This window comes from Leptodactylus fuscus, chromosome 1 (assembly GCF_031893055.1).
Source record: "Leptodactylus fuscus isolate aLepFus1 chromosome 1, aLepFus1.hap2, whole genome shotgun sequence".
Taxonomy (NCBI): domain Eukaryota; kingdom Metazoa; phylum Chordata; class Amphibia; order Anura; family Leptodactylidae; genus Leptodactylus; species Leptodactylus fuscus.
Genome location: NC_134265.1, coordinates 251,890,610 through 251,907,671, shown reverse-complemented (window position 1 = coordinate 251,907,671; position 17,062 = coordinate 251,890,610). Strand labels below are relative to the sequence as shown.

Genomic DNA, 17,062 nt, shown 5'->3' with positions numbered 1-17,062 from the left:
ACCGGTGAGAACTTGGTTGCCTACTGGAGGAACTGCCCTCCCTGCCGCCAACGTCACATGCTGGAAACATCTCCATCATATTCTGCACCAATTGCCTGTGGCAAGCATTGATGCGATTGGCCCTCCCCTCTACCGGAATAAAAGACGAGATGTTGTTTTTATACCGGGGGTCAAGGATAGCAAAGATCCAGTACTGGTTGTCCTCCATGATTTTGACAATACGCTTGTCGGTTGTAAAGCACCCCAACATGAACTCAGCCATGTCTGCCACAGTGTTAGTTGGCATGACTCCTCTGGCCCCACCGGAAAGTTCAATCTCCATTTCCTCCTCATCCTCCATGTCTACCCATCCGCGCTGCAACAATGGGACGATTCGAAGTTGCCCGGAAGCCTCCTGTATCACCATCACATCATCGGACAACTCTTCTTCCTCCTCCTCCTCCTCCTCCTCCTCCATTAAACGCAGTGAAGCGGACAGATGTGTGGACCTACTCTCCAGCTGTGACGGATCGGATGCTATCCCTAACTCCTCTGTGTGATCTGAGTTATCCCTGATGTCAATCAGGGATTCTCTCAGAACACACAAGAGCGGGATTGTAAGGCTCACCATCGCATCCTCAGAGCTCACCCTCCTTGTGGACTCCTCAAAGACCCGTAGGATGTCACAAAGGTCTCTCATCCATGGCCACTCATGGATGTGAAACTGAGGCAGCTGACTTTGTGGCACCCTAGGGTTTTGTAGCTGGTATTCCATCAAAGGTCTCTGCTGCTCAACCACTCTATTCAACATCTGAAACGTTGAGTTCCAGCGTGTGGGGACGTCGCACAAAAGCCGGTGTTGTGGCACATGCAGGTGTTGCTGGAGAGATTTTAAGCTAGCAGCGGCTACTGTCGACTTGCGAAAGTGGGCGCACATGCGCCGCACTTTCACCAGTAGCTCTGGAACATTGGGGTAGCTCTTTAGGAAACGTTGCACCACTAGGTTGAAGACGTGGGCCAGGCATGGAACATGTTGGAGTCCGGCAAGCTCCAGAGCTGCTACCAGGTTCCGGCCGTTATCACAAACGACCATGCCTGGGCCCAGGTGCAGCGGCTCAAACCATATTGCCGTCTCATCGAGGAGGGCATCCCTCACCTCGGAGGCAGTGTGCTGTCTGTCCCCCAAGCTGATCAGCTTCAGCACAGCCTGCTGACGTCTACCAACGCCAGTGCTGCAACGTTTCCAACTCGTAGCTGGGGTCAATCTAACAGCGGAGGAGGAGGCGGTGGCGGAGGAGGAGGCGGAGGAGGAGGCGGTAGAGGAGGAGGAGGAGGGGGGTGTTCTTCTCGTGTCCCTGCCAGGAATGTTAGGCGGGGAGACGAGGTACACCGGGCCAGTTTGGGAAGCAGTCCCAGCCTCAACTACATTTACCCAGTGTGCCGTCAGTGAAATGTAGCGTCCCTGTCCGCATGCACTTGTCCACGCGTCGGTGGTCAAGTGGACCTTTGTGCAAAGCGCGGAACTAAGGGCCCGCCTGATGTTGAGTGACACGTGCTGGTGCAAGGCGGGGACGGCACACCGGGAGAAGTAGTGACGGCTAGGGACGGCATAGCGAGGTGCCGCAGTTGCCATCAGGTCCAGGAAGGCGGGAGTTTCAACAAGCCGGAACGCCAACATCTCCTGGGCCAGCAGTTTAGCGATGTTGGCGTTCAAGGCTTGCGCGTGTGGGTGGTTAGCAGTGTATTTCTGCCGCCGCTCCAATGTCTGAGAGATGGTGGGTTGTTGTAAAGAAACGCCTGATGGTGCCTTTGATGGTGCAGGAGAAGGAGATAAGACAGGACCAGGGGAGGATGAGGTAGAAGTCAACAAAGTGGCGGAGGCAGATGAAGTGGTGTCCTGGCTCGTCCTCTGGAGTGCATCGCCAGCACAGTCAGCAGTGGCAGTGGCAGAGGCAGAGGCAGTGGCAGTGGCGTGAACGGCAGGCGGCCTTTGTCCTGCCGTTGCTGCCTGCCACTGATTCCAGTGCTTGGATTCCAAATGACGGCGCATTGAAGTGGTGGACAGGTTGCTCTTCTCAGAGCCCCTAATCAATTTCGAGAGGCAAGTTGTGCAGACAACACTATATCTGTCCTCGGCGCATTCCTTGAAAAAACTCCACACCTTCGAGAAACGTGCCCTCGAGGTGGGAGTTTTTCGGGGCTGGGTACGAACTGGAACATCTTGGGAGATTCCGGGTGTGGCCTGGCTTCGCCTAAGCTGCTGACCTCTGCCTCTGCCTCTAGCTACCCTTTTTGGTGCTGCACCTGCCTCAACATCCACACTACTTTCCCCGCTTGACATCCCCCCTGTCCAGGTCGGGTCAGTGTCCTCATCATCCACCACTTCCTCTTCCAACTCCTGTCTCATCTCCTCCTCCCGCACAATGCGCCGGTCAACTGGATGCCCTGACGGCAACTGCGTCACATCATCGTCGATGAGGGTGGGTTGCTGGTCATCCACCACCAAATCGAACGGAGATGGAGGAGAGACTAGTGTTTGAGCATCTGGACACAGATGCTCCTCTGTTAGGTTCGTGGAATCGTGACGTGGAGAGGCAGGTTGAGGGACAATGAAAGGAGCGGAGAACAGCTCTGGGGAGCAGGGACAGTTTGGGTTATTGTTCTGTAAAGCTTCGGAATTTTGGGAGGAAGGAAGACAAGACTGTTGGGTAATAGGAGGAGAGGAGGCAGAGTCTGACTGGCTGCTGGACAATGTGCTGTAAGCGTTCTCTGACAGCCATTGCAAGACCTGTTCCTGGTTCTCGGGCCTACTAAGGTTTGTACCCTGCAGTTTAGTTAATGTGGCAAGCAACCCTGGCACTGTGGAGTGGCGCAATGCTTGCTGCCCCACAGGAGTAGGCACGGGACGCCCTGTGGCTTCACTGCTACCTTGCTCCCCAGAACCATTCCCCCGACCTCGCCCACGGCCTCGTCCACGTCCCTTTCCGGGAGCCTTGCGCATTTTGAATTCCTAGTTAGAAATTGGCACTGTATACCAGTAGTAAAAATTGTGGGTGCACGTAACCCCAATATATTCTTTGAATTCCCAGTCAGAAACTGGCACTATATGGCAGTAGCAAGAAATGAGGGTATTTGTATTCCCAATATACTCTTTGAATTCCCAGTCAGACAATGGCACTGTATACCAGTAGTAAAAATTGTGGGTGCACGTAACCCCAATATATTCTTTGAATTCCCAGTCAGAAACTGGCACTATATGGCAGTAGCAAGAAATGAGGGTATTTGTATTCCCAATATACTCTTTGAATTCCCAGTCAGACAATGGCACTGTATACCAGTAGTAAAAATTGTGGGTGCACGTAACCCCAATATATTCTTTGAATTCCCAGTCAGAAACTGGCACTATATGGCAGTAGCAAGAAATGAGGGTATTTGTATTCCCAATATACTCTTTGAATTCCCAGTCAGACAATGGCACTGTATACCAGTAGTAAAAATTGTGGGTGCACGTAACCCCAATATATTCTTTGAATTCCCAGTCAGAAACTGGCACTATATGGCAGTAGCAAGAAATGAGGGTATTTGTATTCCCAATATACTCTTTGAATTCCCAGTCAGACAATGGCACTGTATACCAGTAGTAAAAATTGTGGGTGCACGTAACCCCAATATATTCTTTGAATTCCCAGTCAGAAACTGGCACTATATGGCAGTAGCAAGAAATGAGGGTATTTGTATTCCCAATATACTCTTTGAATTCCCAGTCAGACAATGGCACTGTATACCAGTAGTAAAAATTGTGGGTGCACGTAACCCCAATATATTCTTTGAATTCCCAGTCAGAAACTGGCACTATATGGCAGTAGCAAGAAATGAGGGTATTTGTATTCCCAATATACTCTTTGAATTCCCAGTCAGACAATGGCACTGTATACCAGTAGTAAAAATTGTGGGTGCACGTAACCCCAATATATTCTTTGAATTCCCAGTCAGAAACTGGCACTATATGGCAGTAGCAAGAAATGAGGGTATTTGTATTCCCAATATACTCTTTGAATTCCCAGTCAGACAATGGCACTGTATACCAGTAGTAAAAATTGTGGGTGCACGTAACCCCAATATATTCTTTGAATTCCCAGTCAGAAACTGGCACTATATGGCAGTAGCAAGAAATGAGGGTATTTGTATTCCCAATATACTCTTTGAATTCCCAGTCAGACAATGGCACTGTATACCAGTAGTAAAAATTGTGGGTGCACGTAACCCCAATATATTCTTTGAATTCCCAGTCAGAAACTGGCACTATATGGCAGTAGCAAGAAATGAGGGTATTTGTATTCCCAATATACTCTTTGAATTCCCAGTCAGACAATGGCACTGTATACCAGTAGTAAAAATTGTGGGTGCACGTAACCCCAATATATTCTTTGAATTCCCAGTCAGAAACTGGCACTATATGGCAGTAGCAAGAAATGAGGGTATTTGTATTCCCAATATACTCTTTGAATTCCCAGTCAGACAATGGCACTGTATACCAGTAGTAAAAATTGTGGGTGCACGTAACCCCAATATATTCTTTGAATTCCCAGTCAGAAACTGGCACTATATGGCAGTAGCAAGAAATGAGGGTATTTGTATTCCCAATATACTCTTTGAATTCCCAGTCAGACAATGGCACTGTATACCAGTAGTAAAAATTGTGGGTGCACGTAACCCCAATATATTCTTTGAATTCCCAGTCAGAAACTGGCACTATATGGCAGTAGCAAGAAATGAGGGTATTTGTATTCCCAATATACTCTTTGAATTCCCAGTCAGACAATGGCACTGTATACCAGTAGTAAAAATTGTGGGTGCACGTAACCCCAATATATTCTTTGAATTCCCAGTCAGAAACTGGCACTATATGGCAGTAGCAAGAAATGAGGGTATTTGTATTCCCAATATACTCTTTGAATTCCCAGTCAGACAATGGCACTGTATACCAGTAGTAAAAATTGTGGGTGCACGTAACCCCAATATATTCTTTGAATTCCCAGTCAGAAACTGGCACTATATGGCAGTAGCAAGAAATGAGGGTATTTGTATTCCCAATATACTCTTTGAATTCCCAGTCAGACAATGGCACTGTATACCAGTAGTAAAAATTGTGGGTGCACGTAACCCCAATATATTCTTTGAATTCCCAGTCAGAAACTGGCACTATATGGCAGTAGCAAGAAATGAGGGTATTTGTATTCCCAATATACTCTTTGAATTCCCAGTCAGACAATGGCACTGTATACCAGTAGTAAAAATTGTGGGTGCACGTAACCCCAATATATTCTTTGAATTACCAGTCAGAAACTGGCACTATATGGCAGTAGCAAGAAATGAGGGTATTTATAACCCCAATATATTCTTTGAATTCCCAGTCAGACAATGGCACTGTATACCAGTAGTAAAAATTGTGGGTGCACGTAACCCCAATATATTCTTTGAATTCCCAGTCAGAAACTGGCACTATATGGCAGTAGCAAGAAATGAGGGTATTTGTATTCCCAATATACTCTTTGAATTCCCAGTCAGACAATGGCACTGTATACCAGTAGTAAAAATTGTGGGTGCACGTAACCCCAATATATTCTTTGAATTCCCAGTCAGAAACTGGCACTATATGGCAGTAGCAAGAAATGAGGGTATTTGTATTCCCAATATACTCTTTGAATTCCCAGTCAGACAATGGCACTGTATACCAGTAGTAAAAATTGTGGGTGCACGTAACCCCAATATATTCTTTGAATTACCAGTCAGAAACTGGCACTATATGGCAGTAGCAAGAAATGAGGGTATTTGTATTCCCAATATACTCTTTGAATTCCCAGTCAGACAATGGCACTGTATACCAGTAGTAAAAATTGTGGGTGCACGTAACCCCAATATATTCTTTGAATTCCCAGTCAGAAACTGGCACTATATGGCAGTAGCAAGAAATGAGGGTATTTGTATTCCCAATATACTCTTTGAATTCCCAGTCAGACAATGGCACTGTATACCAGTAGTAAAAATTGTGGGTGCACGTAACCCCAATATATTCTTTGAATTCCCAGTCAGAAACTGGCACTATATGGCAGTAGCAAGAAATGAGGGTATTTGTATTCCCAATATACTCTTTGAATTCCCAGTCAGACAATGGCACTGTATACCAGTAGTAAAAATTGTGGGTGCACGTAACCCCAATATATTCTTTGAATTACCAGTCAGAAACTGGCACTATATGGCAGTAGCAAGAAATGAGGGTATTTATAACCCCAATATATTCTTTGAATTCCCAGTCAGACAATGGCACTGTATACCAGTAGTAAAAATTGTGGGTGCACGTAACCCCAATATATTCTTTGAATTCCCAGTCAGAAACTGGCACTATATGGCAGTAGCAAGAAATGAGGGTATTTGTATTCCCAATATACTCTTTGAATTCCCAGTCAGACAATGGCACTGTATACCAGTAGTAAAAATTGTGGGTGCACGTAACCCCAATATATTCTTTGAATTCCCAGTCAGACACTGGCACTATATGGCAGTAGCAAGAAATGAGGGTATTTGTATTCCCAATATATTCTTTGAATTCCCAGTCAGACAATGGCACTGTATACCAGTAGTAAAAATTGTGGGTGCACGTAACCCCAATATATTCTTTGAATTACCAGTCAGAAACTGGCACTATATGGCAGTAGCAAGAAATGAGGGTATTTGTATTCCCAATATATTCTTTGAATTCCCAGTCAGACAATGGCACTGTATACCAGTAGTAAAAATTGTGGGTGTATATAGCCCCAATTCTATTGCTAGGGGACTTGCAGGGTATTTCTGGGGTGAAGGTGGGGGGGCACACCGTTGGAACGGGTATCGGGGTATATATCGGGTATACGGGAATACACTGACAGTGTATTCCATTCAGGATCCTGGGAAAGCTGGGTTGCGGCGATTGAGCCCGTCAGTGCCACGTTACACTGACAAGCTTCTCCCTGGAATTTAGCTCTTACAAGAGCTGTTGGTTGTCTTCTCCTTCCTATCCTAGCCTGTCCCTGCCTACCCAGAATCTAAGCCCTAGCTAGCTGGACGGAAACCTCCGTCCTCGGTGAATTGCAAGCTCAGAATGACGCGAAGCTGGGCGTCGCTGTTCTTTTAAATTAGAGGTCACATGTTTTCGGCAGCCAATGGGTTTTGCCTACTTTTTTCAACGTCACCGGTGTCGTAGTTCCTGTCCCACCTACCCTGCGCTGTTATTGGAGCAAAAAAGGCGCCAGGGAAGGTGGGAGGGGAATCGAGTAATGGCGCACTTTACCACGCGGTGTTCGATTCGATTCGAACATGCCGAACAGCCTAATATCCGATCGAACATGAGTTCGATAGAACACTGTTCGCTCATCTCTATTCACCAACACTCTCAACCACTCCTGCCCCTTCATGACCAAGTATAACTGGAAAATTCATGTTTTCCATATCTCCATGCAATGCGTGGTCATCTGTCCGACATATTCCTGAACTAATGATCTGAATACAGTAAAATAAGCTTTAGATAGATATTTTTGCAGATTTTCTGTAAATATTGTTGGTCTGGATTCCGCACTTAAACTCTGCGACAGAACACAGTACAATACAGGTCAATGATACTTTTAAAGCTCTTTGTCCACATAGCAGAAAAAAAAAAAAAAAAATCTGCTCCAAAATGATTATACTCTGGATTTAGTAAATCTGCAACCTGCCCGTTCTGCTGTGGACATGTTCCAGATTTCGATCACATATTTTACTCTTTACAGTGTGTGTAGTGTCATCGTGAAATCAATGGAAAATCTACAGAAAAATGTGCAACGGAAAATTGGATTGTGTTGCAGATTCGCAGCAGAGTTGCAACAAATTCTGTGCAATAAAAATCTCACCACATCCAGCCTGATGCCAAATATTTCTAAATATGTGTAATGTACATTGTATAAGACTTTCCACATCACATAGTACCAGTCGCATGCAAGTTATTACAGATTTCACTTTTATATTGTAAATACTTTCTTGCATGTTACACTAACAGTGCTAACACTTTGTGATCAACATACACAGCAAACTACATCTTGGCCAGTCCTTGCTATTGTGTCCACATTACTTAAAGAGGTTTTCCAGGCAAAAAAATTTTTTTTTTTTTTTTTTAAGTCTGTTAGTGCTACTAATGGGTTAAAGGGGTTGTCGCATCACAAGAATCCTATCTATACCTCTTGTTAATGTGGATGTAAGACTTTTCCTAAATACTCTGCTTCAGCAAAGCTGCTTTGTTTGTCCACTATCTTACTTTATTCAATTCATTGTTGACACAGCCCTTGACTTATCTGCTCAAAAGTCAAGTGATGTATCTGCCTGCTGTCAGGGGCGAGGGAGGAGGGGCTAAGTGCACGGGAGCGAGCCTGTGTTTCTAGCTATTCCTGTGTCTGCACCACGTGACCTAGCTTCCTGTACTCAGATAGGGGAGCGGAGCTGCTTTCATTTCTGAACGTCTTCTGTTCTCCCAGTTATCAGGCTAATTCAATTGTGTTCATTATGGCAGAGACAGGCAGTACTGTGCATACAGTGTTGTGTGAAGACATTTGATGACATCACAGGCCCTTCTGCCGCCCCATAGGATCACGCTATGCGGTGGGAAGAGCTACACTCTAATTTTGGGGTGGAGCTAAACGGCAGGTTGCATGAAACCCCGCCCACCAAATGATGCAAGAAACCAGGAAGAAAGAAGATTTTACAGCAGTGAAGACTGGTGAGTATGCGACGTGGGAATACCCCTTTAATAAATGCACCCATATATCAATATCCGTGTATTGAGCAATTTATGAATGTCTATGGGGGCTGCTGATATCTGCTTGTTTTCTTGCTCAGCTTCCTGAGATCTAATTTCCTCACTAATTCAACTCACCTTTCTTCCCCCTCCTTCATCTCTCCCCTCCTTGTCTCTCTAGCTATCCCACCCTTCTCTACCTACTCAGCCCAACCCCTGACCCATATTATATACTTACCTCTTCATGCTCCTTCCAGCGAGATGGCCCCTCCTAGCGTTCTGCTCCCGTACTCCTCCTTAGCAGAATGTGCAGAAGTGCAGTAGAGGTGAATTACAGGCGGTGGTAAGCACAGTGTAGAAGAGTGCGCATATCACAGACAGCAGGAGGAGTCATCTTGCCAGAAGAAGCCATGGATGGTAAGTATAATTGAGTGGATGAGATGGGGGTGCTGGTGAAGTAGTAGTGATGGTCCATTTCCGGAAATGCATCATCACTAGATAATCAGAAAATGTCACATGACCGCCCCAGGGATATGGATAACTATATATTTTTTATAATTGATGCTATTTAGAAAGTAGGAGGGATGAGGGTGTTTAGAGTAGTGCAGGAATTGTAAAGTATCCTGGACAACCCCTTTAATCCGCACGATTTGCTACATAGTAAAATGTTTACTTATTCTCCTCCCAAGTCTACATGATAGTGTTTGATTGGCTTTGCTTGGAGTAAAATGGCCACTGCACAACAGTATTTGTAGTTGTTTTCTCCTAAGAGAACATGTGAGAGTGATGGCAGATGTGAGAGTCAAATCCTCTAATCTTGTATTTTGGCAGCCATCTTGTACTCTTTCACATATAAACTGTATAAGTATGTATTTTTCTTCTTAAGTCAAGGAGGCCCTTTGTTAGACTTTAAGGAATGTGATAATGAACGTTAATGCATAGGTTGCTAATCCTTATCTCTCAAGGGCCTCATTTTGAGAAGAGGCAGCTGACTTTGTATATCTCTTACCTCCTTTACATGATGTATGGACACATAACCAACAAAAGTATTAATCTTATGGTATCTGGGCACTGTCATTTTATGGTATATGAAGGTCACTTAGAGTGTGTATAGACACAGTCTATGGAACGTGTCATCTTATCTCTTTTGCCATGATATATACATATAGACATAGTCTGGGATGTTAGCTCACACATAAGTATTTTGAATCCTTCTTTGTTTCATGGGAAAGTCCATCCCAGTTTGGAAAGCTATAATGAGATGCAGATTATAATGAGCCTCAGCCAATAGTCATGTGCCAGGCTTATCTTATATCTCTATGACCAATCATGTTATACTAATTAGAATAGCCAAGCCAGCTCTTTGTCTGTAATGTATTTAAACTACCTTTTTCTTACAATAAAATTAGAATTCACTTAGTACACCATCAGCTGTGTGCGTGTGACTTCTGCAGGCCTGCGATCTAATCTCTAATTAGGACCTCTACAACATACGGAGGGATCCATTGATGTCCCTATCACAGACATAGCTGTGGAATAATACAGTACAGTACATTAGAGGATGCTAGCAAACATTGAGGCAGCAAGCGCTAACCATTCTACCTTTATTCGAACTTCATGGGCTTTTGGTGGTTGTACTTCCACTTCTTCAATGATGAGTGGCTGATGTACAGTCCATGCAACAGCTGCCCTGCATTTTATAACCTGCAATAGTTATATATTAGATGAAGGCATATATGAGGAGCTAAAGCATTTACAGTATAGATATAGTAAACACCCATGTAAAAATACAGAAGGAAGTGAAATAAAAATCCATATTTCTTGTTACACAAACTCAGGCTTTATAAAGCCATGAGGATTTATAGCAGGATGTTACATTAAGACATTGTACATAAGAAGGTCTCCCATCTATCCCATAAGGAAAACATCTTGAAGCTATGGGGAGAGCAGGAAGACTCTATAAAGGAGCTTCCTGGGAGGGTTTAAACCCCTGATGTTGGATACACAGTCACATGTCACGATTCAATAGAGCAACATTTAATTAGTGGAGTTTTAGTTATATGATCCTGGCAGCGAAATATGGGAATAAGTCCAAATTCCTATTAGCCCAAACAGCACAAGTATACAGTGGACTCATAGTTAATGGGCTGTTACCTCACTTTCTTTACTATGCAGTTTCATGACTATGATTAGAGATCTTGAAAATAAGGAAAATTTGATACACACAGAATCTCTCACACATACCCCCTCCCTATTTCTCTAGCTAGCCAGCATACTACATCTCAAGCAGCCATCTTCAGACTCCTAGTTCTCACTCAACCTTCTCCTTTGGCTGTAATATTGTAATTACTTCTGTATATCATCCTTACACTCACACAGAAAGTTTCAAGACAACAATTAATTCTTTATGCTTTTTTGGCATTTGGTATATTATGCACACATACATAAACCCTATAATATTGTGGCCCCCATAATGTAGCAAAGTATAATGCCCTACACTGGCCCCCACCCACAGTATAATGATCAACAGTTGCCCTTGCACATTATAATGTTCCACATTGGCCCCTGCACAGTATTATATGCTCCATAGTGGCACTAGAATGGTATAATTCTAAAAAGTGGCGCCTGCACAGTATAATTCTAAACAGCGCACACTATAATAGGTTCCACAGTGGCCACCGCACAATGTAATGCTCCACAGTGGCACCTGCACAGTATAATATGTTCCACAGTGGCCACTGCACAGCATCATGCTACATAGTGGCCTCCACAGTATAATATTCTCCACAGTGGACCCCACAGAGTATAATATTCTTCACAGTGAGCCAAACTCGTAATTTCATCAACAACCTACATTTCGACGTGAAACTGTTTTTGGTTTTTTTCTGCACACACGCAAAGTCGGACATGCAGGACTTTGTGTCCGGATTCACAGCGGAGAGGCTACACACGGACACCGGCAGTTTGCTTTAAAAACCCATTGAAATTAATGGATTTTTAAACTGACTGCCGACAATCCATCCCTATGCAGTTTAGTCTAGCTTTTCCACAGACTCGCAAAGAGCGGACAACAGCGGTAGTGTGAATGCTCCCTAAGAGGTTAAAGAAGTAGGACTGAATTTGTGGTCTGTGCTGCCTGGATGGCCTGAATTATTAAGTTTTTTTCTGCATTTTGTCTACTGTAGTATTGTTGAAAATGATTTGTCTCTGTATACGTTACAAAGCTATTTAACCTGCCGACACACAGGGCATTTGTCGCACTGCTATTCCAGATGACGTTTCACAACAAATGCAGCCTGAGTTTTCACAGACATCATATGTGAACATTTACAGTCTTTCTTCCCTGAGGTTTTTTGCACACTAAAATGTAAATTAATAAGATCTGCAAATATCTAATGATAGTGAGACAAACACAGCTTACTTTTCCCGCCGTATCCATACTGACAATGTGCTTTCCTTGTTGGAAGCAGAAGAATCTAGCAGCGTCTTTCCTACACAGTTCCTCTTCTTAAACCCTCCTCCCTCAGTCACATGATGGGAAATCGAGCAGCTGCTGCCAATATTTTATGCTGAGCTCAGGCCGTTTGTTACATCACTGCACAATATATAGTAATGTAATGTGACATTAGGTTTCATTATTGTAATAGACCAAGTCAGTCAAGACAAGCTCAAGCAATAGATGGAAAAATTGAAAATTGAATATATTAACCCCTTCCTGCTGCAGACATTTTTCAGTTTTAATTTTTGACTCCCCATTTTCCAAAGGCCATAACTTTTTTAAATTTTTTGTTCACAGAGCCATATGAGGGTTTAATGTTTACAGGACAAATTGTACTTTGTAGTGGTTCCATTTAATATTCATACAATAGAAAAAAAATTCTGAATGGGTTAGAATTGGAGAAAACCTGTGTTTGTGCGACTTTCTTATAGGTTTTGTTTGTACGGTATTCACTATGCAACCAAAATAACATGTCGCCTGTATTCTATGCGTCAGTACGATTCTTGGGATATCAAATTTATATAGTTTTTCTTATGTTGTAAGCCATTAAAAAAATCAAAAATTTTGCAAAAAAAAAAATATTTCTTGGAGTTAACATTTTTTGTCACCTGTAACTTATATATATTTCTCTATACAAGAATTACATAAGGTGTCTTTTTTTTCAGGGCCAGATGTACTTTTTATATGCACCAATTTAGTAATGTTTATTGCTTTCCAAGTTTTTATAGGAAGTGAGGGCCCCTTCACACGGCGTAAGTGCGCAGCTCATTTAGACACGTATACACGTGTCTGAGCGTGGCGCTTCAAAACAGAGCCCATTGATTTCAATGGGAAGCATGCGCATATGCCGATATACGAGTGCTTCCCATTGAAATGAATGGGCTCTGTTTTGAAGCGCCGCGCTCGGACATGTGTATACGTGTCTAAATGAGCTGCGCACTTACGCCATATGAAGGGGCCCTGAAACAGCAAAAAAACTGCAGTTTGGCTCCTTTATTTTTTTCATACTTGTTATGGGAAAAAAAAATGTATAACTTTGTAGACTCGGCATTTTTGGACACAGGGATATGTAATACATACATAATGTGTATGTATTTCAAGTTGAATTTGCAAGTTGATTTTTAGTACTTTTATATTAAGCAGGGTTCACGCTACCATTGAATTCTGTTATGAAGGTGTCCGTTAAAAAAAGGAAAAAAAAAAGACACCTATCATAACAGACATTAACAGACACTAACTGATGTTAATGTGTCCGGTTTTTTAACAGATCCATTTAATCTGATGTTGGATGATAAACCTAGCACATTGTTAGGGAGCCTTCACACGGAGTTTACACTCTGCTCATTCTGAACGTAAACTTGTTCAGAGTGAGCGGCATAAAAAACAGACCTCATTGACTTGAATGGGTGCCGGCATACGCGCACTCCCTATTGAAATCAATGGGAGGCTTTTTTACCTATTGCTTTCAAAGTGATACGCGCACGTAAGACTGCACCCATTGAAGTCAATGGGATTCTGTTTTACAGTGCTCACTCTGATACGTGTTTACGTGTCAGAATGAGCGGCGCGTTACTCCATGGGAACGGAGCCTAACATATAGAGCCCAGCCTGACTGACTACAATGTGGTCTGTTGGGTGTGCTTTGGTTTAAAACTGAACCCAGTGAAGGAAAAAGTCCTCAGTGCTGGATTTTTCCTCTCGTGATTTTTGATAGAAACTGTGACAGATTTTTTAACTTAGACTCCGGAGCAGATATGAATGCAACCTTAGACTGTCATGTCTAAGTTTACACCACTCATGAATTGACTTGGTTGCCAAAAAAAGCAGCCACATAGCTCACACACCTCTAAGGCCAGCCCTCAAAAGAACACCACACCTAGAATATCATACATCACTGTTTCAATATTACTAAGAATTAATGTGAGTAACTTTCTTTGTTTCACAAATTGAATTCTGAATACTATTTATGCCCTAAATCAGCAGCTATATTCTTATGCCCTGTTCACATCTGTTTTTGTATTCCGTCCGGGGAGAGCCGCATGGAGACCCCCCCGAATGGAATAAAAATGCAAGTGCAAGCGCTGTGCTGTAAAAGCACATGGACCCCATTATAGTCTATGGGGTCCGTGTGCTTTTACAGCAGAGCACTTGCAGTTGCGTTTGTATTCCGTTCGGGGGGGGGGGGGGAGTCTCCATGCGGACTCTCCCCAGACGGAATAGAAACAGTACAGCGCAATAGACACAAAGGTAAGGAAGGACATACCTGACTGACTGACTGACAGTGAAGAGCTACGATACCGGCACCGATAGCTCTTCATCTGGGGCACAGAACGGGAAAGCCGATAGTGCGCTGAATTCAGCACACTGTTGGCTTTCTAGCGGCGTATTACACCACATGTGCCCCAGGAGGTTGAAAGGTCCTCTTTAAGTTCCTCTACATTTCTAGCTGGGTGATCGCGTGGACAATGCCTAGATAACTGCTTGGCACACCTCATTGGTGAAGTGTCCCCTAGTGCTTGGTGAAGCTCATGTGCATAGGCTATTTTAACAGACGTTATCATGAGCTGAAAGTTTCTGTCTGCTGTACAGATCTTTCTTGGCTGCATCAATCGGGAGTCCTAAAAATCACCACATTCTGGCAGGCGAAGTGTTAGAAAAAAGTGTAACACCCATCTTTAGACCATGACATGCATTACTGAATACATCTTTCCATACAGATAAACTAATTGATTCCTATATATTTTCCGCTACTATGTGGTGAAGTGAAATTATAATGGCAATGAATGGATATCCAGCACTCTGATGCTTCTTTGTATAAAAAATAAACTTTTATTTCGGAGACATGCTCCCTTTAAGAATCAGCATATATACAGGACATTGAAGAATGCAGATGGGATGGTGGAACAAACCAAAAAAAACGACGCGTTTCGAGGTTTTACCTCTTAGTCATGGTTTCAAGGCAAGCAAACGCATATGTGTATATATACTGTTTAAAATCAAATTCCGGATATCCTCCCATCTGCATTGTGACAGAACATCCGTTAATCAATTTAATTAAACTCCACCAGGCTCAAAAAGCCCGTGAAGAGACAATGCAGAAGACACTAATTGATGGTCAGTGAACTGGAATGAAGGTGAGTAAAGTCCAATTGTATCAAAAAAAATATAGAAAAAGCAAACAAGTCGTAATGGGTACATGGTTCAACCGCTGTGAAAGGATGAATACATACATAAACATACAGAGCAGTATTCAGTATATATTAAATTATTATTTTTTCATAATTTGTTGATGTCGGCTGATGAAAAAAGACTATGGACATATTGCTGCTGTGTAAAACAAAAATAGAATAAAACAAAATTGATTTCAATCTGTGTTGATTTTTCCAATAGTAAATTGTGCATAATATATTCGAATGTTGTTATCACTCGTTAATATGAAATATGATAACTAATGAACAAGTTGTTCTTGTTAATTATTCAAAATGAGAATTGATTTTTATTTTTTATTATTTATTTTTTATTTTCATTTTATTTTCTATTTTCTATTTCTTTATATATATATATATATATATATATATATATATATATATATATGTTTTGAATTTTTTATTTTATTATTGTATTAACAAAAATATATGAGATACCATGTTACCAATGAAGTACCCATTTGATGATTGCCAGGAACTTATTCTAATAGACCAAATATGCTAGTAGTTGTATACATTCAACCGGTACCTAAAGAACGTATGACCTACAATTCCTGTGACATATAGATATAACATCATGTGCATCATAAAGATAAAGAGATACTCTTTGTGCAGTTAGTCTGTGACAAATGTTGCGCATGCGCATTACATCTGTCACGCATGCCTAGAAAGATTGAGCCCATAATCTATGAAAAATGTCACGCATGCGCATTGTGTCCATCGCGCATGCGTGTTGTGATATCAGATTCATCAAGAATTCATCAAGAATTGTGCGCATGCGTGTTACCACGTATGAGTGTGAGATACTGAAATCTCGAGCACATCATAACTTCGTGCGCATGCGCCTTACGTTACATGCGCATGCGCAACATGTAATGTATTGTTATGTGAGTGAAGGACATGTACGGACCAGGATATTGGATACAAAATATGAATAGAGGAAAGTTAAAGGTAAGTATTAGAAAAATCTTTACACACATATATATGTGTATACCTATGATGATATACATACACACATACTGTATATGAGTCAATATATATTTATTTAATTGTAAATGTAACTTTGGTATATGTTGGAATGCATGATAAATAAAATTCATAGCAGAAGAAAGTTTCTGTCTGCTGTACAGATCTTTCTTGGCTGCATCAATCGGGAGTCCTAAAAATCACCACATTCTGGCAGGCGAAGTGTTAGAAAAAAGTGTAACACCCATCTTTGGACCATGACATGCATTACTGAATACATCTTTCCATACAGATAAACTAATTGATTTCCTATATATTTTCCGCTACTATGTGGTGAAGTGAAATTATAGTTGTAAAGATGCTACAGTACTGCACCTATAACGATATACAGTATATAGAAAAAGACAAAAACAATAATGAAGCGGAACAACTTTTATTTATATCTCATCTTTTATATGTAGCAACCACACCACCGATTCATAGCTAAATCCACATATGATTTACAGTATTTCAGCCGCAGATGATCAATTCTGGAATTATATTAAATATGAATGTATGAACTCCTCAATTATAGGAATAAGTCTTGGAGTACAAGACTAGTCCTAAGGCACC

At 42.2% G+C, this 17,062-nt stretch overlaps 1 protein-coding gene across 3 annotated transcripts in view; it reads right to left on the bottom strand.

Annotated features, from left to right (window-relative positions):
- The window catches only part of LOC142217240 (alcohol dehydrogenase 1-like), a 37,609-nt gene extending 25,332 nt beyond the window's left edge, over nucleotides 1-12,277 (bottom strand). For 2 of the 3 annotated variants that reach the window (XM_075285436.1, XM_075285449.1), the window contains exons 1-3: nucleotides 12,201-12,277; nucleotides 10,382-10,483; nucleotides 7,404-7,515 (exon numbers count right to left, since the gene is read on the bottom strand). In XM_075285436.1, the coding sequence (XP_075141537.1) occupies nucleotides 7,404-7,515; nucleotides 10,382-10,483; nucleotides 12,201-12,218 (232 nt within the window). In that variant the 5' untranslated portion in view covers nucleotides 12,219-12,277. The remainder of the gene's footprint in view (nucleotides 1-7,403; nucleotides 7,516-10,381; nucleotides 10,484-12,200) is intronic. The other variant, XM_075285444.1, reaches the window with a different exon arrangement.
- Between the last annotated feature and the right edge of the window lie 4,785 nt (nucleotides 12,278-17,062).